Source organism: Anguilla anguilla, chromosome 8, assembly GCF_013347855.1.
Source record: "Anguilla anguilla isolate fAngAng1 chromosome 8, fAngAng1.pri, whole genome shotgun sequence".
NCBI classification, from domain to species: Eukaryota; Metazoa; Chordata; class Actinopteri; order Anguilliformes; family Anguillidae; genus Anguilla; species Anguilla anguilla.
Window position 1 is genome coordinate 53,551,446 of NC_049208.1, and position 25,023 is coordinate 53,576,468.

The window sequence follows — 25,023 nt, forward strand, 5'->3', positions numbered from 1 at the left end:
AGAGTTGGAGGAATCAGGTGACAGGATATTACCCTATTGGAGCTGTGGCCATACCAGGTGGAGGGTCAAGAAGAACTTCAATTCAATTGTTTGGAACATTTAAATGGTAAAAAAAATGCTGATCAAAATGACCATACATCAAATGTTTGCATGGAAAGGTCATGGTCAGAGGTTTGGATTAAGAGCTGTTTCATGAAAAAAATGTTTTATTTTTTTTTTTAAGTAAGCAAAAACAAACAAAACAAAAGGGCAAAGGAGGAAACAAAGTCATAAAATAAAATGACCTAATCAAACCAGAACAAAACAGAAAAAGAGGAAAGAAAACCAATAATCAAACAAAGAAGAGAAAAAAAATTTTTTTATAAAAAAAATATATATATAAGGGGGAGGAAGACTCCGAGCGAGTGAGTGAGAGGGTGAGGGAACACCCGGCCTCCAAAACTCTTGATAACAAAATAGTAATGAAAGTAATAACAATAATAGCACCAAAAGTAACAATAACAGCAACAACAGTACAAATAATAAGTAATAATGATATTGTTACAAGAAGTGATAAGAGCAGATTAAAGGGAGAGTGCATGAGGACAACAAAAAAATAAATAAAAGAGGGAAGTGATAGATTAGAGAATGCTGGGAGGGGTCTGAATGTGTGTATGTTTGTTGGGTGTAGGTGTATGATGCCTGTGTGTGTGCAAGTGTATGTCAGATTCTAAATTTGGTAGGGATTGTGGTGTAGGTATAATGGCGGATATGTGTATGTGAGTGACGGTGAGCATGTTTATTGTGGATGGTGGACAGTCAAAAAGGGGTGATGAGTGAAGTCAGTGTGGGAATTAAAAATTTCCATTGATATGTATTCGATTAGTAGATTTTTCCAAAGTGCAATATTGATTTTTTTCCTTGGTTTCCAGTTGATGAGGATCATTTTCTTGGCGATGATTAAGGCTATGGGGAGTATTCTACTGGATGTGTTGTTTAGGTTGATGTTGGATGTGTCTCCTAGTAAGCAGAGTGGAGGGGATAGTGGGATGTGGCAGCCTAAAAGAAGAGAGAGGTTGTCAGTGATGTCCCGCCAGAATTGTTTGATTGGTGTGCAGTTCCATCTGGCATGCATATAGCCGTCTGTGGTTTGTGTGCAGTGCTGATTTCAGAATCTATAAAGCCCATTTTAAACGTCATTTTCCCTGTGTAATGTACTCTATGAATAATCTTGTATTGTATGAGTAGTCGGCACCGGGGATGATCTGTAGGTCTTGTTCCCATTTATTTGAAGGGATGGATATTGTTAAGTGGGAGGTGGAAATTGTCTTGTAGAATTTGGATAGTAGTTTTTTATTAGTAGTGATGTTGATCAGATCTGATGTTAATGGGGGAAGATCTAAGTCAGATGATTTAATGTTGATTTTGGTCTGAATAGAAGATTTAATCTGGAGAAAATCTAAAAAGTGATTCTGCCCAATGCCGTACTTCTGGACCAAATGAGAGAATGAGACCAGAGTGTTATTATGGAAGATATCTTTGAGGTGTGTGATACCTTTACTAATCCAGAAAGGGAAGTTTAGTGCTTTTCTGTTAACTAAGAAATCAGGATTGTTCCAGATGGGAGTGTGTTTGGTGGGTGAGAATGTGGTGTTAGTTATTTGATGAAATTTCCACCAGGCTGTCAGAGTTGTAGCTATGGTAGGGTTTTTGAAACAAGGATGGTGTGCAATGGAGCGACTTATGAATGGTAAGTCTGATTGATATATGGATTTCATTACATAATGTTTGTTCTATGTCTGTCCAGGAGTTGTCGGATTGATTTGGATTGGTCCATTTATGAATGTATTGGAGTTGGTGGGCAATGAAGTAATGGAGAAAATTTGGTGGTTCCAGACCTCCCTTGGTTTTGGATTTTTGTTTGATTCTAGGTGTTTTGTTTTTCCAGTAGAATTTTGTGATGATGGAGTCTAGGGATTTGAACCAGGAGGGTGGGGGCTTGCTGGGGATCATTGAGAATAGGTAGTTTATCATGTATAGTATGGTCATTTTGATTGTGGCAATTCTGCCTATGAGGGATATTGGTAGATTCATCCAGCGCTGAAGGTTGTCCTCTACTGTTTTGAAAAGTGGGGTGAAGTTGAGATTAACTAACTCTGACAGCCTAGGGGAAATGTTGACTCCTAAATATGTGATATTACCAGTGCGCAGAGGAAGAGGTGGTGTTTGGACTGCCACATCCCAGCTATTAGGGCTGAGTGGGAGAATGGTGGATTTAGACCAGTTGATAGTGTCATAAAAAAGGGTATATTTCATGGGAGAAATTAGTTGTTGTTTGCAATCACGCAGGTGGGGGCTGCCATCATGAATCTCTCACCGGTCTCGTCAGATCTCGCGGTCACAGACGCATCACCCTCCGCAGCCCAAAAGTTCACTGAAGTGCCACCTAAAATTTGGAGAAAGAGAGAGAGAAATAAACGGATTATGTTTTTTTAAACAATAATTCAGTAAATAACTTTTTTTTATAAAGGTAAAGGTATTTTAGAACAGCCCAGTGCTGGAGACTCACCAGACCAAACCAGTCACACTACTTCAGCGGCTTCAAGCTGTGGCTGCTGTTCGCCCTCTGCTGGTGGTAAAGAGAATAGCAGGTCACAGGAGTGCATTTCTCATCATTTACTTGCTTAGCAGACACTCTAACTGTGAACAAACTACACTGCTTACTCAACATCTATTTATACAGCTAGAAATGTAGAGATGCAAATAAAGTACATTCCTCAAGAGTACAATAGCAGTGTCCTACTTAGGATTTGAACCTGCAACATCTACGCTGCAAAGCCACCCCATTAACGGTACTGATGCTCATACAGATGAAACAGTGGAAATGGGAGTTTTTCTAATACTCAGTCATATGTTTCAAACCGCTGGAAGGAGGCACCCAACTGAGCAGAGGGGGCGCTCTTGTGCAATTAGGCAAGGGAGATCATGCTGAAAGAATCCCCTCCCTTCGAATATGTATGGCTGAGCTGACCGCCAGCCAAAGCAGATCTTGAGAGAGCAGCTGGACCACTACATAATTTAAATGGCTTCTTACCATTGACCATCAAGTGCTCATTCACTTCTTCTTTGGGTCCACCAGAGGCAGGGGACGCCCTCCCTAGAAGAACAGGAAAGGTGCTTAATCAGACTCATATCCTGCACACACATTAAATCTGATAAAATCATTTCTTCATGCATTTTCATACTCAAAAGGCAGTGAACATTACCAGAATCCCCTAATTCCACAGAGCCGTTTGGTCCGTTTGTCTCCGATCTTACTCCTGTAAAGCAGTGAAATACATAAAATGGCAGTGTTCAATAGCTTATTCTAAATCCTTCAATACCTTCCCAAAAATGTTTTTGTGCATATGTAAATTCTGGCAGTGGACATATTTAACAAAACTGAGTATCGTAGATTCACAAGCTAGGCCATTTCCTGTGAGAAACACAAAAGCGGCAATCCTGTTTAGGGCTAAACCACATCGTCTAAATATCCCTTCATAATTACTTAATATTTCTGTAACTTCCACACAGAGGAGGGGTTCCAACTAGTGCTTAACATCGGCAGTACAGTAGAAATGACTCAACATTCATTGCCAATGGGCACAGAGGTTGGTTCAGTCCATTCACAGGAGCTTGGGCAGCTAAAAAGACAGTGGCATAACTCAGGAAGGTTCCAGATACTCTGCTATTCTTTGTTGCCTCTTAACCATTTTTAAAAAATCATGTAGAATTTGCTCTCAGGGCTGTCTTAGACATCCTGTGGACACAGAACTGATCGAAAATGATCACCAACATGTCTGGTAGTTAAAGGTATTCACCTTGTAACTCTTATCTTTCAAAAATGTTACTGAAAATATGATTAAATATAAAAGAATATGAGAATATAAAAAAACGCAATGTTAAAAATATGAGTGTGTGCAGAAGTCCCACCTTTCTTTTTCTTGTGCCAAACGTACAGGCCCACAAGCACCGCCACCAAGACGATGAGCAAAACAACAACGCCACCAACAATGGCGCCTGTGTTGTCACCGTCGCAGTTACGGCACTTTCCATCTGCAACACACAAACAGGCAGTGTCGGTTGTAGAGCTGCAGATAGACAGCGTGGAGAAACTTCCATTCAAACTGATCATTACTCTCGACCTACTTTCATTCATTTACCCTGATGAACTACTCAGCGATTAATTTACTAAGTACTCAACACCGTCAGATATAGCCAGTTCTCCTCAATTACACCATTTAGGAGAATTTATTTATTTATTTTTAATTTTACATAGGTTTGTTAATCCTTGTTAAGGAAACTGAATGAAAACAGGTCCAGACCAATGACCAGTGAGTTTAAAGGGAAGTTTTCCTCCCTGACTACTTTCGCTCCACAACCGTCACTGGAAAAAGGAGTTAATAAGCAACAACCACACAAGCCCTGCAGGTTGGTTCACATCTTCAGACACTTTTCATGTGTATGAATGCACTCCATGGGCTGGTATTGTGCCAACAGAGATACAAAAGTAGAGGAAGGCAAAAGGACTTGGGGTGACTCCCCTGCCAATTAGTTTTAGATTTTAGCTGAAATACTGGGACATGGATCCATTCAGCTTTGAAATCATACTGATCCATGAAGAAGGTGCATTGATAGCGGTCACAGGAAGCAGCCTGTAAAAATGGGATAATTGACATTGATAGGCCAAGATTACCCCAGGATTCTTCGATCGGACTCAGCAGGGTTCGGTGCTGGATTCTGCAACTGTACTGTGAGGTGCCTGATGCCTTGATCTCCAGCCACTTCCTCAGCTGGTACGTCTCCTTACGGTCTCCATTGGGTCTCATCCCCGAAGAGGCGACCCCGTCCGATTCGGCCAATGGCACACCGTCCTTCAGGATGTTTACCGCCGGATCTTTGGGGTAGAATCCGGTGGCGAAACACACCAGGGTGTGGTAGTCAGGGCTGGTGGACTTCTTCGAAAAAAGATGTACCTTAGGAGGAGCTGTGAAAGAGGAGGAGGAGGAGGAAGAACAGAGTGAGCTCATATAACAGAAGCTGATGAAATGGTATGATCCACATTTCATGACCCTGGACCTCATTATATCGTGTCTGGCTGTTCAATTCAATGTTATGTTGTGTAGTGCTTTTTGCAAAAGCCTGTCACAAAGACGCTTTACAGAGAGCAGAAGGAAAATGGGGCAGGAACCAGGCCTGGACTTCCAAAAAGCAAGCAAGCAAGGTTAAAACTTCCTAGTGAGGAGAAAAAACCTGCTGTATAGATCACCCTGTCAAGGCACTGCTCTAGTGTGTGAATGGGCACCATGGCTTAGGGTAAATTCTGACTATGCCAGTGCCAACTTTGGCTGGTGGCCCTGCTGGCTGACACACTATTGCCAATGGCATTGCCAAAGATTTGGGTGAAGCCACACATCTTCCAACGACAAGCAAATTTCTCTGACTACTGACGCTGCCTCCATTTACTTTCTACGAGAGGCGATTCTGCACACCCGCAAGGCACACTGGGATAGCTGGCGACGCGAGGCAAGCCGGCGAAGCCACCGGAAGTGACGGGGAACACGGCGCGATAACCAATCAGATTAAAGATGCGACGTGTAAACTGTCACCCCAATTCAAATTTTATTACGACCAATTATGGGAGGATGTGTGGCTCCACCCTTAGGGAGGATTCAGTCAGCTGAGATCCATGACTTAGTGCTCTCTAGCTCCCCCTGCTGCACGTTAAGCAACTTTGCTCTACCTTTACAACTTGGCATCAACTTCTGTCTAGTGGGCCGTTGGCTAAACATTACTTACAGAAAGTTTTGAGCTCTAGGTCTTGGTACTTCAGAAATTTCTCCAGCCAGTGCACACAGTCCGTCTGTAGGTAACCCTTGGTGTACTGGCTGAGGATAGGCACGTTGTTCCATTTCTGCTTGGTGGATTCAGCTGCAGGGACAGGGGCCACCCACACCATGTTCTCACTGTCGAAGGACAGGAAGTCCTCGCCATCATAGCCGTACTGGTCAAAACCATTACGAAACTTCAGCTTGCCATCAGTTGTCTTTTCCACCTGGCAGCCATGCATCCACTGTAGAATATGGACATCTGGATCTGGAGAGGAATGAGGCTGTTAACCCATTGAAGAGTGTTTTTTTTTTTTTTTTTTTTTTCAAAATTCTGAGTCAGTGTTCTAGAACTCTGCTCCGCTGCTTTCAAATTACCAGCAGTGACTGTTACATCAGCATTAAAATGTTTAGTTAAGAACAGGGGCGACATAGCTCAGTTGTCTGGCAGTCGGAGGGTTGCTGGTTCGATCCCCTGCCCTGGGCGTGTCAAAGTGTCCCTGAGCAAGACACCTAACCCCTAATTGCTCCCAACAAGCTGGTACCTTGCATGGCAGCCTTTCACCGTTGGTGTGTGAGTGTGAATGTGTGAATGAGAGGCATCAATTGTAAAGCACTTTGGATAAAAGCGCTATATAAATGCAGGCCATTTGCCATTTACCAACACTGAAATCACATAATTGCAACATCACACCGTAAACGGCTAACACAGCCTTCAATGAACATTGTTTGAAAAATAACAGCACGGCATGAACACAGCAACCTGACAACGCTCTAGCCTCATTCAGCCGTGTTTTCATTCATTTACACCAGTGATGGAAGCAAGAGAATGGACTCCTCAAAACATGGCTGGTCTGTGCAGTCTAATATTTTGGCTGTACAGCCACAGACTTTATTTAAATTCTGCGGAAGCATCACGATTTTAACTAGAAGGAGCATCCGATATACATTATTTTATAAAAGAAAAATGATAATGATAGTTAATACACCACTCAACGCACACTTTAGTTAGATTCTGCTGTATATGTGTTAATTGTAAAACTCTTCTTTTTCCCCCTTCTGTCTAATTTCTGTCTCGGAATGCCCAATCACATTTACAGTCCTGCTCCTATCTACAGCCTCCTTGGTGAAAATCAGTGGAGCAGGCACACCAGAACATGTGTTTTTGTCCTTAAATTCGACCAAATTAAAAGCTGTTTTTTTTTCCTTCATGTGGTTTGTTGAGTTTAGTAATTGCTAAAAGTAACTCACCAACCTGGGTTTGTGAAGAAACAAGGACACGCAGCGTCATTGATGCGAAGCACCATTTGACTACTTGAGTACTAATAGCTCCCCCTAGTGGAGAATATTCAGCCTGCTAATACTGAGTGAGTGTGTGTTCGTGTGTATGCGTGCCTGTGTGTGTGTGTGTATGTGTGTGCATGTGTGTCTGTGAGTGCGTGTGAATGAGAGTGTGTGAGTGAGTGAGTTACAAACCAGGTCCACGAGGTGCTTCACGTATAAAAAGTGCAATCCTTGTGTTCATTTGCAAATGAAAGTTAAGGAGGAATGTTGATTTTCTCTGTCTCACCTGATTTGTTCTGGTGCATGCGTTCCATCAGGATTTTGATGTTGACGTCAAACCACTGTTCCTTGCTCTTGCGGGACTGTGTGCCTTTCTCCCAGTAGTCTTTCTCGTTATGTTCTTCCATCCATTTTTGCAACGGCCTCTTGACCTTGTCTTCGCTGTTGTAGATGTCAATTGGCCTGTCGTCCAGAACTCCCATAGCGGCGAACTGAGAGACTCCTGGTTGACTGATGGGCTTCGAAAGGGCGGTGTAAATGTAATGAAGATTGTGAATCTCTCCTGAGACGTCTGCAAAGATAGTGACTGCCATTAGCTGACGCTTCATTTCCATTCCCAAACCACTTTAGCGCAAACCACGCCCCGTAGTTGCAACGAATGTTCAAAATCGATTTCATTGGTCAACAAGATTTAGTGCAAACCATGCCCCGTAGTTGGAATGAACGTTCAAAATCAATTTCATTGGTCAACATAATGAGAGCGCTGATTGGCTGAACCAAATGACAGCTTGCTGGCAACTACAGGGCGTGGTTTGCGTTAAAGTGGTTTGGGAATCGAAATGACGCTTGGCTGACAGATCTGCCCAGCAACAAACGTGTGCGATTAAGAGGAAATTTAGATTGAGGGATTAAAGCAAAGAAAAAAAAATCTTCTGACTGAAATTTTTTTTCAGGCCAAGTCATATTCTCCATCTACAATTTGTAAAACAAGTTACAGAGGAGGCCCCCGCATTAGGGCGTGTACACACACACTGTCCGGCTTTTTTTCTTTCTTCTATTTAGAAAAGGCGGGTGCCGCGCTGCCTTTTTAGAGCAGCCGCTTTCTTTCCCATCGTTTCCCATTGGCAGAAGCAGCTGTAGCCCTCGACGCCAGCTAAACAAGTAAAATTATGAGACTTCAGCACCACCCTACCCCACGCATAACCATTGCTGCTGTTCTCTAATGCAGCCATCAAGTTGTAAAAAGGCTTTAACCTACACTTTATTGAAATACTCGAGACCAATAGCGTTTTTAGGGAAGAAGCTGCTTTTGAACAGCGTTTCTATTGCCAGTTTGCTTTTACGTAATTTCAATGCCGTTTTCAATCTATGAAATAAAACTGATACTTTTTGCAAGGCTTGACTCAGTTTTTAGTCATACAAATAATCAACCATCTACATAACTTCAGTGCATATGTTTTTATTTATCTTATTTTAACACCAAATAAAATAATGTTTTTGTTTTAAGTGAGCCTCTTATCACTCAACAGAAAAAGACACAAAACAAAACTAACAGCACCAGCATTAAAGAACAATAAGTGCAATTCTTGTGCAAAAGTCTCTAGAGTGCTTTTCACTTTTTCTGCTTTTTGGCAGTGAAACCATATGCCTGAAGCTTGGGTACACCTGATACCCGTTACAGGGTTATATCTGTGGGACTAACAGGCTATTTAACACTAGAACCGCCGCGAAATTAATCGACGGATTACCGCGGAAGCGACGCTTTTATTTTTAAATGAACAGAAAAATGCATGTGTATTTCATTACGAAAATCGATACGGGGTTAATTTAAGGCAGGTCTTTAGAATCATAGGGATACTTGATCTTTGTGTTTTTGTTAGTATAATAATGTGTTTTCAGCTTATTTTGCATGACAGTGCCACGAACAGAGCCTTGCTTCAGAAAAGATTAGCCTAATCACTGTCAGTAAATCCAAGGTGTAACTTCATCGAAAAGACACGATACTAAACTTTATCTACATACACAAATCTTTGCTGACCTGACAATGATTGATCTTTTCTGAAGCATTCAAATATTGTCCGGGACACCGTGAGCCCGGCGGCTATAGCCTATACCGTGAGTTTGTGCTACTGTCAGACGCGCACCCTTCTCTCTCTCTCTCTCTCTCTCTCTCTCTCTCTCTCTCTCTCTCTCTCTCTCTCTCTCTCTCTCTCTCTCTCTCTCTCTCTCTCTCTCTCTCTCTCTCTCTCTCTCTCTCTCTCTCTCACACACACACACACACACACACACACAGCAGTAGCATAACCTCACAAAATGTAGCCTAAATACAACGATGACAAAACCCTTCAAAACCCCTAGGCTATGTCCCACTATTATGGCCACCCATTAAAGTCGTACTGAAATTGCTTGGCTTATATTTTGTACTACCATAGGTGGTAAAATAGGCAGTGTCCGCTGTATTATCAAATCATTTACAATTTATAATTTTTTGTTTAGAATTATAAAAATTGACATTGAGGGCTAGGCTGCATTTGCCACTGTCAAGTCTGGTAAACATGGCACCTTGCAAGCGGCACTGTGGTGTTGAAGGATGCACAAATACTGACTCACTACACGCAATCCCGAAGGACACAAATGTATTTAAAAAAAAACAAGTGGGTAGAATTTTTATCAGGTTCATTAGTGTCAAACAACACAAGAGTCTGCAGTCTGCATTTTAAACCAGACGATTTTTTGAATTGGGGAAAAAACAGAGTGGGTTTTGCAAAGAACTGAGACTGAACCCTGGAGCAGTCCCCACAATTCTATCAATCACAGTATGGAGCAGTACGGAGGATAACCACAAAGTAAGTTTCTTATATTATTATATTTTGGATGTATAATTACTGAGTGTATGAATTACCTTCGCCTGGCTTTCAAGGAGGATAGCTAACAGCTGCATTCGCTAACGTTAGCTGGCAAAGCTGAAAAGCAATCTTAGCATCAACATAATTATCACACGAAATAAAGCAGCAATTCAGGAAAGTCGAATATTATTTATCTAGCTAGCTACGGAGATTTGTTGACTCTGTGCAATATTTAGATTTACCTATGTACTGAAATGTAGCCTGTCACCCTATTATTTTATCTTGATGGCTGTCACTAACATTTTCCCACCATCCGCACTTTTATTTTTTTTCCGCCATCGTAATTTGAGTTCGCCCGAGTTCATTGTACTAGCCTACTGGGAGGGAATGCTGACTTCAGCTGTCTAATTTTCTGTCATTTTAAAATGTATTTTTAAAGTATTTTTCTACGCGTCATGGGAAAAACCGGCGGTCACTTGAGCTGTAGTCGCAGGCGCAGGCTCTTTAGAGTGACAGTCTACTAGCTGTCACTCTAAACGCAAGGAGTACGCCCTCGAACCCGCCCACGCAGTATCCGACCTCCATAGTAACATGATAGTAACATTTTTGTGATACGTCCAAAAGTATACATTTTTATAATTTAAAAAAAAACCCCATTTAAAAACAAATTTGCAGTGGTATAGAATATAAATAATGATACAGTATTTCAAATTTCAGTCCGACTTTAAAAGTCCTGCATGTTATTTTCTTTTAATAATAACGTGTTATTCTCTTTCCATTATTCTTGAATTATGCTATGCATTGTGTGTGCTATCAGTTGATTATAATGTATAATGAAGACGGATAGGACGTCCTCATAGGCCAAGTGCTAGGGATGAGGGGAAATTAGTGTGCGCATGCAGGTGAACACGGCGTTCGGGCTCATCTAATTGCAAACTGTCACGAATCTTAGCTGCTGGAATAAACTTTCCTTGTGGATTATTCTCGGTCGGAAGATGTGGTGGTTGCAAAAGGATTGCTTTCTTCTCGTTCGTCGGAGTGGTGAGATTGCAGGGTGCTCCTTTTTGAACCGCGGCTTCTCGCTCCTTCTTCGTCACAAACTTTGGCTGTGATTGCAATCTTGATTAACTTTATTCGTATTTGAACTATTTCTATTGCTTGCTGGACATTAAGACTCTCGTAATTTGGGGGGTTTTGTGGTATTTTGTCACGTTTATAAACGTATATTTTGGTGTTAATCTAACGCCGGCTTGTGTGTAGACTAAAGTTGAATGTGCGCGCGTCCGCCGAGACGTGATTAATTGATTAGCCTACTTCAATACACCGTGGGATATATTATCGTCTCCGATTGTTTCGTTAATATACATATTCATGTTATATTGTCAAAAAAGGAAGTGTGCGAGATATATATATTAATATATATATATATATATAGCCTAATTACCGACATCCAAGTAGATTGTATGCCTGTACAAATCAGCTACCTATCACCTGGTAGCGCGATTCCTAAGTCCCGTAACACCCCCCCTCCCCTCGCTTTTTCTCCCCTTCGGATCTACACTGATCTCGTCATACATCTCTGGAATCCAACTGACGGAAATCCGTCGTCGCGACGGAGAACTTGAATCCCTGTAGATTTAATTAATCTGATAATACTTATGTAAGACTGGTTTTACCATGTGTTATACGATATAAATTATATCATTACACGTTATATATAAATCCTCCTTCCGGATATAAGTTCGCAACAAAGGGTAGGCTATATTTTATGTCTTAAAGTAGTACACAATAAGTACATTTCTTCTTTAGCATTCTGATAAATCATTTCGATACTGATGGAGAACATTTTTAAAGTAAAAGCTTAGTTTTAGGTCTAAAATAGAAAACATCGTTATGTTTCACTTTCGTTTTTTCTACTTACCGCTCTTAACAGTGGCAAAGATACAGAACAGTCTTAGGAAAATCATCTTGGTACCAATTTCTCAATCGATAAACCAAGAAAATAACAGTGTGCACTTGAGTGTTTCCGTAAAAATACGAAACATATTTTCCCGTCCGATCCGAAGACGCTAGATAACAGATAACGGAGTCACATATTCGTGTAATGGCTACCAGTTCTGCACTTCCGCATCAATAGAACTGAAGCGAAAGGGTCTGCACGTTTGCACCTGCAAGGGGAAACATCCGGAGACCGTAAAAAATCTGGGTTAATTTCAGTGCGTGCAATGTGGCTTGTTCTACTATTGTATGACCATATAAGGATTTCACCATCCTCGCAGCCAGGCAGAGTGCTTCAGCGGCAGGTGCGCTGCTGTGTCGATTTGGAGCCAAAACAGAGTTAAGCAGTTCTGTGATTTTTACAATGTGATTGACAGTCCGGTGCGGAAAAGCCCATCAACCTGAATGAACGATTGCAGAACGAACTTGAGGCTAGCTGACTGTCCGAAACAATCGGAGACGATAATATATCCCACGGTGTATTGAAGTGGGCTAATCAATTAATCACGTCTCGGCGGACGCGCGCACATTCAACTTTAGTCTACACACAAGCCGCCGTTAGATGAACACCAAAATATACGTTTATAAACGTGACAAAATACCCCAAAACCCCGCAAAATTGGGATTACATTTGTCGCATGCGTGAAGCATGGCCCAGGTAGACATTTACAGAATGTACACGACTGACAAGCCGTCAAACACGTTTGACAGATTGAATATTTGCCGGTTAGGGTTAGCTAGCTAGTCAAATGGCTTGGTAGCCGAAGTTGCGAACTGTTTTAGCATAGGCTACTGGACAACCAAATATAGAAAGCTGATTACGCTTTCTGCCAACTAATTATTTGGTTAAGTAGGCTAAAGGAAATAGTAAAAATGACTCGGCTACCGAACAACTTCAGAGGAGGATTATTTTATGGTCGTCTAGTGCAGCTGTAAATAGCACACGCCATAATGAAATCACTACAAAATGGAATGCCTGCATTTTCTGACTTCGTACAGGTGGACCGTGGTCGGAGCCGCAATGTCAAAGCCAAGAGGCGCCACCGCCCACCCCAGTGACCATAGACTGTAGCCCTTACTGTAGCTTAGTCCTTTGCAGTAATCAGGAAGTGACGCAAAATGTACCTCATTGGTTTTTCAAGTAGAAAAAACGAAAGTGAAACATAACGATGGTTTCCATTTTAGACCTAAAACTAAGCTTTTACTTAAATCATTTCGATACTGATGAAGAACATTTTTAATCAGAATGCTAAAGAAGAAATGTAGCCTACTTATTGTGTACTACTTTAAGACAGAAAATATAGCCTTCCCTTTGTTGCGAACTTAGCCTATATCCGGAAGTAGGATTTACATACAACGTGTAATGATATAATTTATATCGTGTAACACATGGTAAAACCAGTCTTACATAAATATTATCAGATTAATTAAATCTACAGGGATTCAAGTTCTTCGTCGCTACGACGGATTTCCGTCAGTTGGATTCCATGTATGACGAGATCAGTGTAGATCCGAAGGGGAAGAAAAAGCGAGGGGATGCGGGTGTTACGGGACTTAGGAATCGCGCTACCAGGTGATAGGTAGCTGATTTGTATAGGCATACAATCTACTTGGATGTCGGTAATTAGGCTATATATATATATATCTCCTACACTTCCTTTTTTGACAATATACCTAGCCCAGCTGCAGCTGGCTGCCCGTCACTGCGGCTGGAGCGAGAGCCAGATGGCGACGCACCTAGCACTCGCCCTGGAGGGCCCAGCGCTGCAGGTCCTGCTAGACCTCGATGCTGCCGAACAGGGCGATCTGAAGGCACTGACGACGGCCTTGGCAAGGCGTTTCGGCCAGAGGCGGTCGATGCAGAGCGGCCGGGAGAAGCTCAACAGCCGCCGCCGTGAAGGAAAAGAGAGCTGGGGGACCGTGGCTGCGGACGTGCGGCTCCACGCTCGGCAGGGCTACCCGTCCCTCGACTCGGCAGGGCAGGACGAGCTCGCGTTGCACGCCTTCCTCCAGACTCTCTCCCCGGAACGGCTGCGCCAGCACGTCATCCTGACCACGCCCTGCTCCCTAGACGACGCTCTGAAGGAAGTAGAGAGGGCGGAAGACGTCCTCTGCTTGGCCCCAGGGCAGACAACCCGGCCCCGCGTCCGCGAAAGCAACTGCTACGAGGAGGAGAAAGAAGTCCACTGGGCACGTTCACCCCCACAACAGCGACGACAGCGCCCACCACCAGCACGACGCGGTCGCTGCTATCGCTGCGACGAGCCAGGGCACCTGGCCTGCAACTGCCCAGCGCCCAAGCCCCGATCGCCACGGCCGGCGGGAAACGACGCGGGGGCGGCGCTGTGAGGAAACCGCTGTCCCAGGAACCCATCCTCCTCAACCAGGAGCAGCCTGCTGCACCTGAAACCAGTTCGGTCCCACTCGCGAAAGCAAATATTCCATCTGCCTTTGTGAAGGCGGGAACCGAGCAAAGTCCTTCCATTACGAGAGCCGAAAGCAAATTCCAGCCCGCCTTTTTCAGGGCAGGAGAGCAGCCTGCCCTTCTGAGGGCGGAAGAGCAAACCATCCAACAGCGAGTGGGCCGACTGGGGGAGGCGGGCGGGCTATACCTGCATTGTAGGCTGGATGGGCAACCCTTCTGGGCACTGGTCGACACGGGGGCCACCATCTCCCTGGTGTGACCAGGAATGCTCCCCAACACTGCCTGGTCCCCAACAACCACTCAGCTGCAGTCAGTGACGGGGCAGAGGCTCGGCATGTGGGGCAAGAAGATGGTGAGCATGGAGGTCGGAAACCGAGAGGCGGTGACGCACGAGTTCTGGCTGGCCGACATCAGCGACGTGTGCATAATCGGCCTGGATCTGCTGGTCCACTGGGGTGCCACGGTGGACGTCGCCAACGCCAGGCTCTCCATCGGTGCCACCACCTTCGCCCTCCACGCCACCCCCAAGAGGAAAAGCAGGTCCAGGAGGACCCGTCGCCGAGCAGCCTCAGCCCACCCTCACCAGCCGCCGCCCCAGGTAACCAACACAGAGCGTGGCTCGCCTGCCCCACTGTCACAACCTGCCCACCCCCGTCGAGACGGTAAGTGCTGTCCGCGAGCTGTAGCGACGCAGCTGCAGCAGCCTCGACCCTCACCAATGCCAACAGCTTGAACGATTGCTGAAGGACAATGCAGACCTCTTCGCTGCCCGCGATGAGGAATGCACGCAGACCGAGCTAGTGCAGCACGCCATTGACACTGGTGACGCTACACCGGTTTGTCTGCGCCCTCTCCGGCTGTCACTCGCAAAGCAGCTGGTGGCGGAGGAGAAAGTAAGAGAGATGGCCGCTGCAGGCATCATTGAGCCCTCCAACAGCCCGTGGGCGGCCCCTGCTGTCCTAGTGCGGAAGAAGAACGGAGAGTGGCGTTTTTGCGTGGACTATCGACGCCTCAACGCCGTAACGCGCAAAGATGCCTACACTCTCCCCCGCATCGACGAGGCGCTAGACCACATCGCAGGGTCCAGTTGGTTCTGCTCGCTGGACCTCCGGAGTGGCTACTGGCAGGTCAAAATGGCCGAGGATGCTAAGGCTAAAACCGCTTTCACCATCAGGCAAGGGTTGTGGCAGTTCCGCGTGATGCTACAAGAGTGCGATTTCCAGATCGAGCACAGGGCGGGGTGGCACCACACCAACGCTGACGCCTCCTTTACCAGGCATACTAGAGGAAACAGATGAGACAATAGCTGATATTACTGCATTATACTCATGAAACACACAACACATTTTCATTTCACTTTAATAAAGGTTATCATCATCAATAATAAGTTTAATCTGTACAACTTTTTTGTGAATACTCACAGTTTTAAAGAAAATTTTAAAGGAAAGGGATAGTGGAAATCACACCAGAGAAATACCATGTTTGACGAAAGTCTTCATTATTAAAGTAATAATCTCGAAGATTTTCATTAAATGTCTGTTAAGTCACTATCTATTGCCGAATTAGGTAACACAATGGTGATTGAGCATTATTATTTTAATTTATATTATTGTTATTATTATTTATGATTAAAGAACTGGGTGTCTGTGGTGACATTCCCAGGAAAAAATCACAAGCGGCGCATAGTTAGTGACGCGTTTTCCATCACCCATCAGTGGTTGGTCCGCCAGAGAGGGTAGGCAAAGCTAACGCAACAGGCTCGCTCTTCAACTCATTTGCGTGTGAGCGGCGTACTGTTTTTTTCCGATGTCTGCTAGCGTTACAATAACAGAGCAAAGGGGGGGGTTATGGAACCCTAAAAAGTTTTTGTGTAACATGAGAGGTCATATTATTTGTTGATGCAGATTTCGTATTACATTTGATGACAATATAACGTTACTAAATTGCATAGCTATTTGCACAGCTAACGCTAGCTACCGGACCATGTCTAGAAAGACAACATTAGTTTAGACAACGTTGCGCACAGTATCCATCTCTCATATCAGGTAACTTTGCGTTAGCTAGCTAATGTAATTAACACAATCTAATGTCAGCTAACAATTAGAAAAAACGCTAGCTAACGCTACCGACCGGTACCGACCTCGCAAAAAGTCTCTCGAATGCAATGCTACCTTGTTGCAACGTTGCAGTGTAGCTAACTAAAGGTCAGTTCAGATCAATGATTCGCAACGAGACTGGATGCAACTTGTAAAATTCCAAGACATCTGATTGCAAACATTCTAAAACTGCACTTGGCGATTTGACAAGGTGGGTCTTTTGAGACCCCAGGGCAGGCAACGGCTCTGCTCCCAATCAGTTCACACCGCTGCAATTTTCTCTGCAACATTCTAAAACCGTTTCGTCTCGTTGCAAATCATTGATCTGAACTGGCCTTATCGTTACCGTTATTTACATTGTCCATCAATATATTATAATGATCGGAATAAAGCCGGGGTATAGGTGGAGCAGAGACGGGTCTGATTTATGTGTAAAGATGTCAAGCCGGAGAAAACTAAATAAAGAATATGGCAGTATGGAATAGCGTTGTTATTATTTCATTACGCTTTCTCATATTTTCCTTCAGCCTTGATGCCCTTTTTTTATTAAATCTCCTTTGTTTTTGTTTTATTCGTCTTGTTCTGATTGCTAATTTAACACCCAGCTCAGCTTTATTCTCGAACAGTTTAGCTAGTAAAACCAGAAACACCAGGGGTAACATTTTGCAAGGCAGTTGTTTCAAAAATATCACACAACAATCATTTACGAAAAATACTGTTTATTGTGCACAAAATACATAATTGCACGAGCCACAGCGACTCCCGCAAATTGTTCTCTGTAGTGTAAAGATGTTAATACCGGGCAAAAGGTGGATAAAGAACGTTTGCAGAAATTGATCATCACTAATTCTACCCCAGGTTTGCTACGGCATTTTAACCCGGCTCGGCAGCATAAAGACAGCTTAAGTTAACCTAATGTTAGACAACGAATGAGTATGTACATAACGTTACTTTTATAACAACCATTTTTTATTCAGTAAATAGTGTTATAGTTGGCACTGCTAATTGACTGACGTCACGCAGGCAACACTGGTTGGATCCGGTTGGATCTCTGGGAAGTGAGGTCCAAAAACACACCTGCAATTACCGCTTCTCGCCATTGGCACCGCCAAAGAGAACGAAACGGAAATCTTCGAGATTGTAACTTTAAATGCAACAAGAAATGTGCCAAAATTCATGAGGAAAAAAAAGCATAATATAATGAGCATATTCAGAAGTGTGTCATGAATCTCATGTTGGAACATTTTAAAGAACGAAAGTAACACTGCCGAGCCGCAAACGTTCTTTAGGGGATGGAGTGTAGCACAGTGGGTAAGGAACTGGTCGCAGGTTCGATTCCCGGGTAAGGACACTGCCGTTGTACCCTTGAGCAAGGTACTTAACCAGAATTGCTTCAGTATATATCCAGCTGTATAAATGGATACAATGTAAAATGCTATGTAAAAGTTGTGTAAGTCGCTCTGGATAAGAGCGTCTGCTAAATGCCTGTAATGTAATGTAATGTAACAATAATAAGCTTTATGTTTGAAACATTTAAATGGTAAAAAAATGCTGATCAAAAAATGTTTGCATGGAAAGGTCACAGTCAGAGTTTTGGATTAAGAGCTGTTTCATGCCACCTAAAATTTGGAGAAAGAGAGAGAGAAATAAACTGATTATGTTTTTTTAAACAATAATTCAGTAAATAACTTAATGAATTTTTTTTTTATAAAGGTAAAGATATTTTAGAACAGCCTAGTGCTGGAGACTCACCAGACCAAACCCATCACACTATTTCAACGGCTTCAAGCTGTGGCTGCTTCGCCCTCTGCTGGTGATAAAGAGAATAGCAGGTCACAGGAGTGCATTTCTCATCGTTTACTTGCTTAGCGAACACTCTTACTGTGAACAAACTACACTCCTTACTTAACATCCATTTATACAGCTAGAAATGTAGAGATGCAAATAAAGTACATTTCTCAAGAGTACAATAGCAGTGTCCTACTTAGGATTTGAACTTGCAACATCTATGGTGCAAAGCCACCCCATTAACGGTACTGATGCTCATACAGATGAAACAGTGGAAATGGGAGTTTTTCTAATACTCAGTCATATGTTTCAAACCGCTGGAAGGAGGCACCCAACTGAGCAGAGGGGGCGCTCTTGTGCAATTAGGCAAGGGAGATCATGCTGAAAGAATCCCCTCCCTCCGAATACGTACGGCTGAGCTGACCGCCAGCCAAAGCAGATCTTGAGAGAGCGGCTGGACCACTGCATAATTTAAATGGCTTCTTACCATTGACCATCAAGGGCTTGGCCACTTCTTTGGATCCATCAGAGGTAGCGGACCCCTTCCCTAGAAGAACAGGAAAAGTGCTTAATCAGACTCATTTCTTGCACACACATTAAATCTGATAAAATCATTTCTTCATGCATTTTCATACTCAAAAGGCAGTGAACATTACCAGAATCATCTGATTCCACAGAGTCCTTTGATCTTTTTGTCTCCGGGTGTACTTCTGAAAAGCAGTGAAATACATTAAATGGCAGTGTTCAATAGCTTATTCTAAATCCTTCAATACCTTCCCAAAAATGTTTCTGTGCATGTGTAAATTCTGTCAGTGGACACATTTAACAAAACTGAGTATCGTAGATTCACAAGCTAGGCCATTTCCTGTGAGAAACACAAAAGCGGCAATCCTGTTTAGGGCTAAACCACATTGTCTAAATATCCCTTGATAATGACTTAATATTTCTGTAACTTCCAGACAGAGGAGGGGTTCCAACTAGTGCTTAACATCCTTGTTAAGGAAAATGAATGAAAACAGGTCCAGACCAATGACCAGTGAGTTTAAAGGGAAGTTTTCCTCCCTGACTACTTTCGCTCCACAACCGTCAGTGGAAACAGGAGTTAATAAGCATCAACCACACAAGCCCTGTGGGTTGGTTCACATCTTCAGACACTTTTCATGTGTATGAATGCACTCCATGGGCTGGTATTGTGCAAACAGAGATACAAAAGTAGAGGAAGGCAAAAGGTCTTGGGTTGACTCCCCTGCCAATTAGTTTTAGATTTTAGCTGAAATACTGGGACATGGATCCATTCAGCTTTGAAATCATACTGATCCATGAAGAAGGTGCATTGATAGCGGTCACAGGAAGCAGCCTGTAAAAATGGGACAATTGACATTGATAGGCCAAGATTACCCCAGGATTCTTCGATCGGACTCAGCAGGGTTCGGTGGTGGATTCTGCAACTGTACTTTGAGGTGTCTGATGCCTTGATCTCCAGCCACTTCCTCAGCTGGTACGTCTCCTTATGCTCTCCATTGGGTCTCACCCCCGAAGAGGCGACCCCGTCCGATTCGGCCAATGGCACACCGTCCTTCAGGATGTCTACCGTCACATCTTTGGGGTAGAATCCGGTGGCCAAACACACCAGGGTGCAGTTGTCAGGGCTGGTGGACTTCTTTGAAAAAAGATGTACCTCAGGAGGAGCTGTGAAAGAGGAGGAGGAGGAGGAAGAACAGAGTGAGCTCATATAACAGAAGCTGATGAAATGGTATGATCCACATTTCATGACCCTGGACCTCATTATATCGTGTCTGGCTGTTCAATTCAATGTTATGTTGTGTAGTGCTTTTTGCAAAAGCCTGTCACAAAGACGCTTTACAGAAAACAGAAGGAAAATGGGGCAGGAACCAGGCCTGGACTTCCAAAAAGCAAGCAAGCAAGGTTAAAACTTCCTAGTGAGGAGAAAAAACCTGCTGTATGGATCACCCTGTCAAGGCGCTGCTCTAGTGTGTGAATGGGCACCATGGCTTAGGGTAAATTCTGACTATGCCAGTGCCAACTTTGGCTGGTGGCCCTGCTGGCTGACACACTATTGCCAATGGCATTGCCAAAGATTTGGGTGAACCCACACATCTTCCAACGACAAGCAAATTTCTCTGACTACTGACGCTGCCTCCATTTACTTTCTATGAGAGGTGATTCTGCGCACCCGCGAGGCACACTGGGATAGCTGGCGACGCGAGGCAAGCCGGCGAAGCCACCGGAAGTGACGGGGAACACGGCGCGATAACCAATCAGATTAAAGATGCGACGTGTAAACTGTCACCCCAATTCAAATTTTATTACGACCAATTATGGGAGGATATGTGGCTCCACCCTTAGGGAGGATTCAGTCAGCTGAGATCCATGACTTAGTGCTCTCTAGCTCCCCCTGCTGCACATTAAGCAACTTTGCTCTACCTTTACAACTTGCCATCAACTCCTGTCTAGTGGGCCGTTGGCTAAACGTTACTTACAGGAAGTTTGGAAATCTAGCTCTTGGAACTTCAGAAATTTCTCCAGCCAGTGCACACAGTCCGTCTCCAGGTAACCCTTGGTGTACTGGCTGAGGATAGGCACGTTGTTCCATTTCTGCTTGGTGGATTCAGCTGCAGGGACATGGGCCACCCACGCCATGTTCTCACTGTCGAAGGCCAGGAAGTCCTTGCCATCATAGCCGTACTGGTTAAAACCCTTAAGAAACTTCAGCTTGCCATCAGTTGTCTTTTCCACCTGGCAGCCATGCATCCACTGTAGAATATGGACATCTGGAGAGGAATGAGGCTGTTAACCCATTGAAGAGTGTTTTTTCTTTTTTTTTTTTGGAAAGTTTTTTTTTTTTTTTTTTTTTCAAAATTCTGAGTCAGTGTTCTAGAACTCTGCTCCGCTGCTTTCAAATTACCAGCAGTGACTGTTACATCAGCATTAAAATGTTTAGTTAAGAACAGGGGTGACATAGCTCAGTTGTCTGGCAGTCGGAGGGTTGCTGGTTCGATCCCCTGCCCTGGGCGTGTCAAAGTGTCCCTGAGCAAGACACCTAACCCCTAATTGCTCCCAACAAGCTGGTACCTTGCATGGCAGCCTTTCACCGTTGGTGTGTGAGTGTGAATGTGTGAATGAGAGGCATCAATTGTAAAGCACTTTGGATAAAAGCGCTATATAAATGCAGTCCATTTGCCATTTACCAACACTGAAATCACATAATTGCAACATCCCACCGTAAACGGCTAACACAGCCTTCAATGAACATTGTTTGAAAAATAACAGCACGGCATGAACACAGCAACCTGACAACGCTCTAGCCTCATTCAGCCGTGTTTTCATTCATTTACACCAGTGATGGAAGCAAGAGAATGGACTCCTCAAAACATGGCTGGTCTGTGCAGTCTAATATTTTGGCTGTACAGCCACAGACGTTATTTAAATTCTGCGGAAGCATCACGATTTTAACTAGAAGGAGCCTCCGATATACATTATTTTATAAAAGAAAAATGATAATAATAGAGTTAATACACCACTCAACTCACACTTTAGTCAGATTCTGCTGTATATGTGTTAATTGTAAAACTCTTCTTTTTCCCCCTTCTGTCTAATTTCTGTCTCGGAATGCCCAATCACATTTACAGTCCTGCTCCGATCTACAGACTCCTTGGTGAAAATCAGTGGAGCAGGCACACCAGAACATGTGTTTTTGTCCTTAAATTCGAACAAATTAAAAGCTGTTTTTTTTCCTTCATGTGGTTTGTTGAGTTTAGCAATTGCTAAAAGTAACTCACCAACCTGGGTTTGTGAAGAAACAAGGACACGCAGCGTCATTGATGCGAAGCACCATTTGACTACTTGAGTACTAATAGCTCCCCCTAGTGGAGAATATTCAGCCTGCTAATACTGAGTGTGTGTGTGTTCGTGTGTATGCGTGCGTGTGTGTATGTGTGTGCATGTGTGTCTGTGAGTGCGTGTGAATGAGAGTGTGTGAGTGAGTGAGTTACAAACCAGGTCCACGAGGTGCTTCACATATAAAAAGTGCAATCCTTGTGTTCATTTGCAAATGAAAGTTAAGGAGGAATGTTGATTTTCTCTGTCTCACCTGATTTGTTCTGGTGCATGCGTTCCATCAGGATTTTGATGTTGACATCAAACCACTGTTCCTTGCTCCTGCGGGACTGTGTGCCTTTCTCCCAGTAGTCTTTATCGTTATGTTCTTCCATCCATGTTTGCAACGGCTTCTTGACCTTGTCTTCGCTGTTGTAGAAGTCAATCGGCCTGTCGTTCATAATTCCCATAGCAGTGAACTGATAGACTCCTGGTTGACTGATGGGCTTCGAAAGGGCGGTGTAAATGTAATGAAGATCGTGAATCTCTGGTGGGGAGACAAGCAGAGATAATGACTGCCATTAGCTGACGCGTCATTTCGATTTCCAAACCACTTTAGCGCAAACCAGGCCCCGTAGTTGCAACGAATGTTCAAAATCAATTTCATTGGTCAACGCGATGAGAGCGCTGATTGGCTGATCAAAATGACAGCTTGCTGGCAACTACAGGGCGTGGTTTGCGTTAAAGTGGTTTGGGAATCGAAATGATGCTTGGCTGACAGATCTGCCCAGCAATTTATCACCACCTCTGCATCAAAAAAACAATCCTCAAACAGACTAATCTAACCGGAGTACATCTAGTCCCTATGAAAAAAATAATCTAAATGAGCCTTTTTACGAGTGAAATTAAAATATTCACATGTGAAAAGAAAATTTCCAACGTAAACTGGACATTTTTACATGGATTTTTTCATGTCTTTTCATCTGGAAAATTTCCACGTGAAAAGAAAATAGGTCGCAGTAAGTAATTTGCATCGTCACGTTTTGACATGTCATTGACTTTTTTAAATCTGAACTACATATTTCACGTGAAAACAAAACGTGACTTGAAATAGCATAGGTTACAAGCGTACTCTTCAAATATTGGGTACCCACGTGTGGTTTTTGAACATATGAGGTTTGTGAACATGTGGTTTTCCGTAAGGGTGTCCCTTAACATTGAGAGACCAGTTCAAGCAAATGCTGGGCTTTATCCGTTCTTATTTAACAAGATAAACCTTTTTGGTCCCCAGAATGTTCCTAGAATGTTTGAATAAATGTTCCAGTTGTGTTTTTCTGCCTGGTTTCCTAAAGTCACAGCTTTAGGAAGCTAAAGCATCCCAGAGCTCCAAGGATGAATGCTGGACAGGTCACAGTGTATTATTCAGATATATTCACTTTATTAAAAATAACTTGACTTGTGCATCATTATCCATGCTGGCTTAAATGGAGATATTTGTTCAATGTTTAAAATGTTCCTTTTTTATATTTTGGGACATTCTTAAATGCAACACATGACTGCCATTTCACAACTAAACAAAAATCTTTTTTTTTTGGTCGTTGTGATTTCCAGTTTTTTTAATTTTTAACGAATTGTTTCGTTAATATACATATTACTGTTGTATTGTCAAAAAAGGAAGTGTACGATATATATATATAGCCTAATTACCGACATCCAAGTAGATTGTATGTTTATACAAATCAGCTACCTATCACCTGGTAGCGCGATTCCTAAGTCCCGTAACACCTCCTCCCCCCCCCCCCCCCCCCCCTCGCTTTTTCTCCCCTTACACTGATCTCGTCATACATCTCTGGAGCGGCGAAGAACTTGAATCCCTGTAGATGTAATTAATCTGATAATATTTATGTAAGACTGCTTTTACCATGTGTTATACGATATAAATTATATCATTACACGTTGTATATAAATCCTACTTCCGGATATAAGTTCGCAACAAAGGGTAGGCTATATTTTATGTCTTAAAGTGGTACACAATAAGTACATTTCTTCTTTAGCATTCTGATAAATCATTTCGATACTGATGGAGAACATTTTTAAAGTAAAAGCTTAGTTTTAGGTCTAAAATGGAAAACATGTTTCACTTTCGTTTTTTATACTTACCGCCCTGAACAGTGGCAAAAATACAGAACAGTCTTAGGAAAATCATCTTGGTACCAATTTCTCAATCGATAAACCAAGGAAATAGTACAGTGTGCACTTGAGTGTTTCCGTAAAAATACGAAACGTATTTTCCCGTCCGATCCGAAGACGCTAGACAACAAACGGAGTCACATATGCGCGTAATAGCCACCAGTTCTGCACTTTCGCATCAATAGAACTGAAGCGAAAGTCCCTGGGAAGGGTGGAACTTAGAGGAAAAATCAAGGAGGGTGTTAAAAGAGAATGGCAGGGATTATGGGAAAAGAAAAACTTAAGCGAGAGGGTTTGCCCTTGACGCCACCAGGAGGTCACCCGCAAGTTCTTCTTCTTCTTCTCAAATTCAAATTCAAATTCAAATGCTTTATTGGCATGACATATTTAAAAATACATATTGCCAAAGCGCAGTGACAACAGCAATCAACTACAGTAAGAATATATAATCAAAAAGAAAAAAGAAGACAAGCAGCAACAACAATAACAGCATAAATGATAGGAACATAATACTTATTATCTATTAAGTTAACTGAATTAAATTAATTGAGAAAAAAAAAGTATTTTCTCATCAAGAGTACCATATATATACTCATACATATACATAGGCATATATATATATATACACACATATACACATATACATATATATATACACATATACGTACATACATATATACTGTGGCGCCCCGAGGCCCTATCGGTGCTCCACA

At 43.0% G+C, this 25,023-nt stretch overlaps 2 protein-coding genes across 12 annotated transcripts in view; both read right to left on the reverse strand.

Annotated features, from left to right (window-relative positions):
- Positions 1–665: 665 nt before the first annotated feature.
- LOC118234659 (major histocompatibility complex class I-related gene protein-like) lies at positions 666–24,522 on the reverse strand. 8 transcript variants are annotated; one of them, XR_004766699.1, is made up of 10 exons: positions 11,898–12,105; positions 7,417–7,701; positions 5,818–6,114; positions 4,715–5,005; positions 3,952–4,074; positions 3,246–3,299; positions 3,074–3,136; positions 2,549–2,608; positions 2,357–2,425; positions 666–1,038 (listed from the first exon to the last, which is right to left on the reverse strand). XR_004766699.1 is itself a non-coding variant. In XM_035431356.1 (8 exons), the coding sequence occupies exons 1-8, from the start codon at positions 11,941–11,943 to the stop codon at positions 2,562–2,564; spliced, it is 1,203 nt and encodes a 400-aa protein (XP_035287247.1). In that variant the 5' UTR covers positions 11,944–12,105; the 3' UTR covers positions 2,549–2,561. The 8 variants fall into 8 exon arrangements, 6 of the variants coding, with proteins under 6 accessions (XP_035287247.1, XP_035287246.1, XP_035287244.1 ...); XR_004766698.1 differs by having other exon boundaries at positions 3,074–3,299; positions 11,898–12,106; XM_035431356.1 differs by lacking the exons at positions 666–1,038; positions 2,357–2,425 and having other exon boundaries at positions 2,549–2,605.
- The window catches only part of LOC118234660 (class I histocompatibility antigen, F10 alpha chain-like), a 41,491-nt gene continuing 19,888 nt past the window's right edge, over positions 3,421–25,023 (reverse strand). For 2 of the 4 annotated variants that reach the window (XM_035431358.1, XM_035431357.1), the window contains exon 6: positions 3,421–3,662. In XM_035431358.1, coding sequence (XP_035287249.1) covers positions 3,574–3,662 — 89 coding nt within the window. In that variant the 3' untranslated portion in view covers positions 3,421–3,573. Of the gene's footprint in view, positions 3,663–18,007; positions 18,115–25,023 lie in introns of those variants that run through there. The other 2 variants (XM_035431359.1, XM_035431361.1) reach the window with 1 other exon arrangement.

Coding starts and splice junctions, on each gene's coding strand:
- LOC118234659 (XM_035431350.1), bottom strand. CDS start 11,943: ATGATTTTCCTAAGACTGTTCTGTATCTTTGCCACTGTTAAGAGCG. Junction 6,109..7,416: donor CATGCACCAGAACAAATCAG/GTGAGACAGAGA, acceptor CTCCAGATCCAG/ATGTCCATATTCTACAGTGG. Junction 3,300..3,951: donor TTGGCACAAGAAAAAGAAAG/GTGGGACTTCTG, acceptor ACTGCTTTACAG/GAGTAAGATCGGAGACAAAC.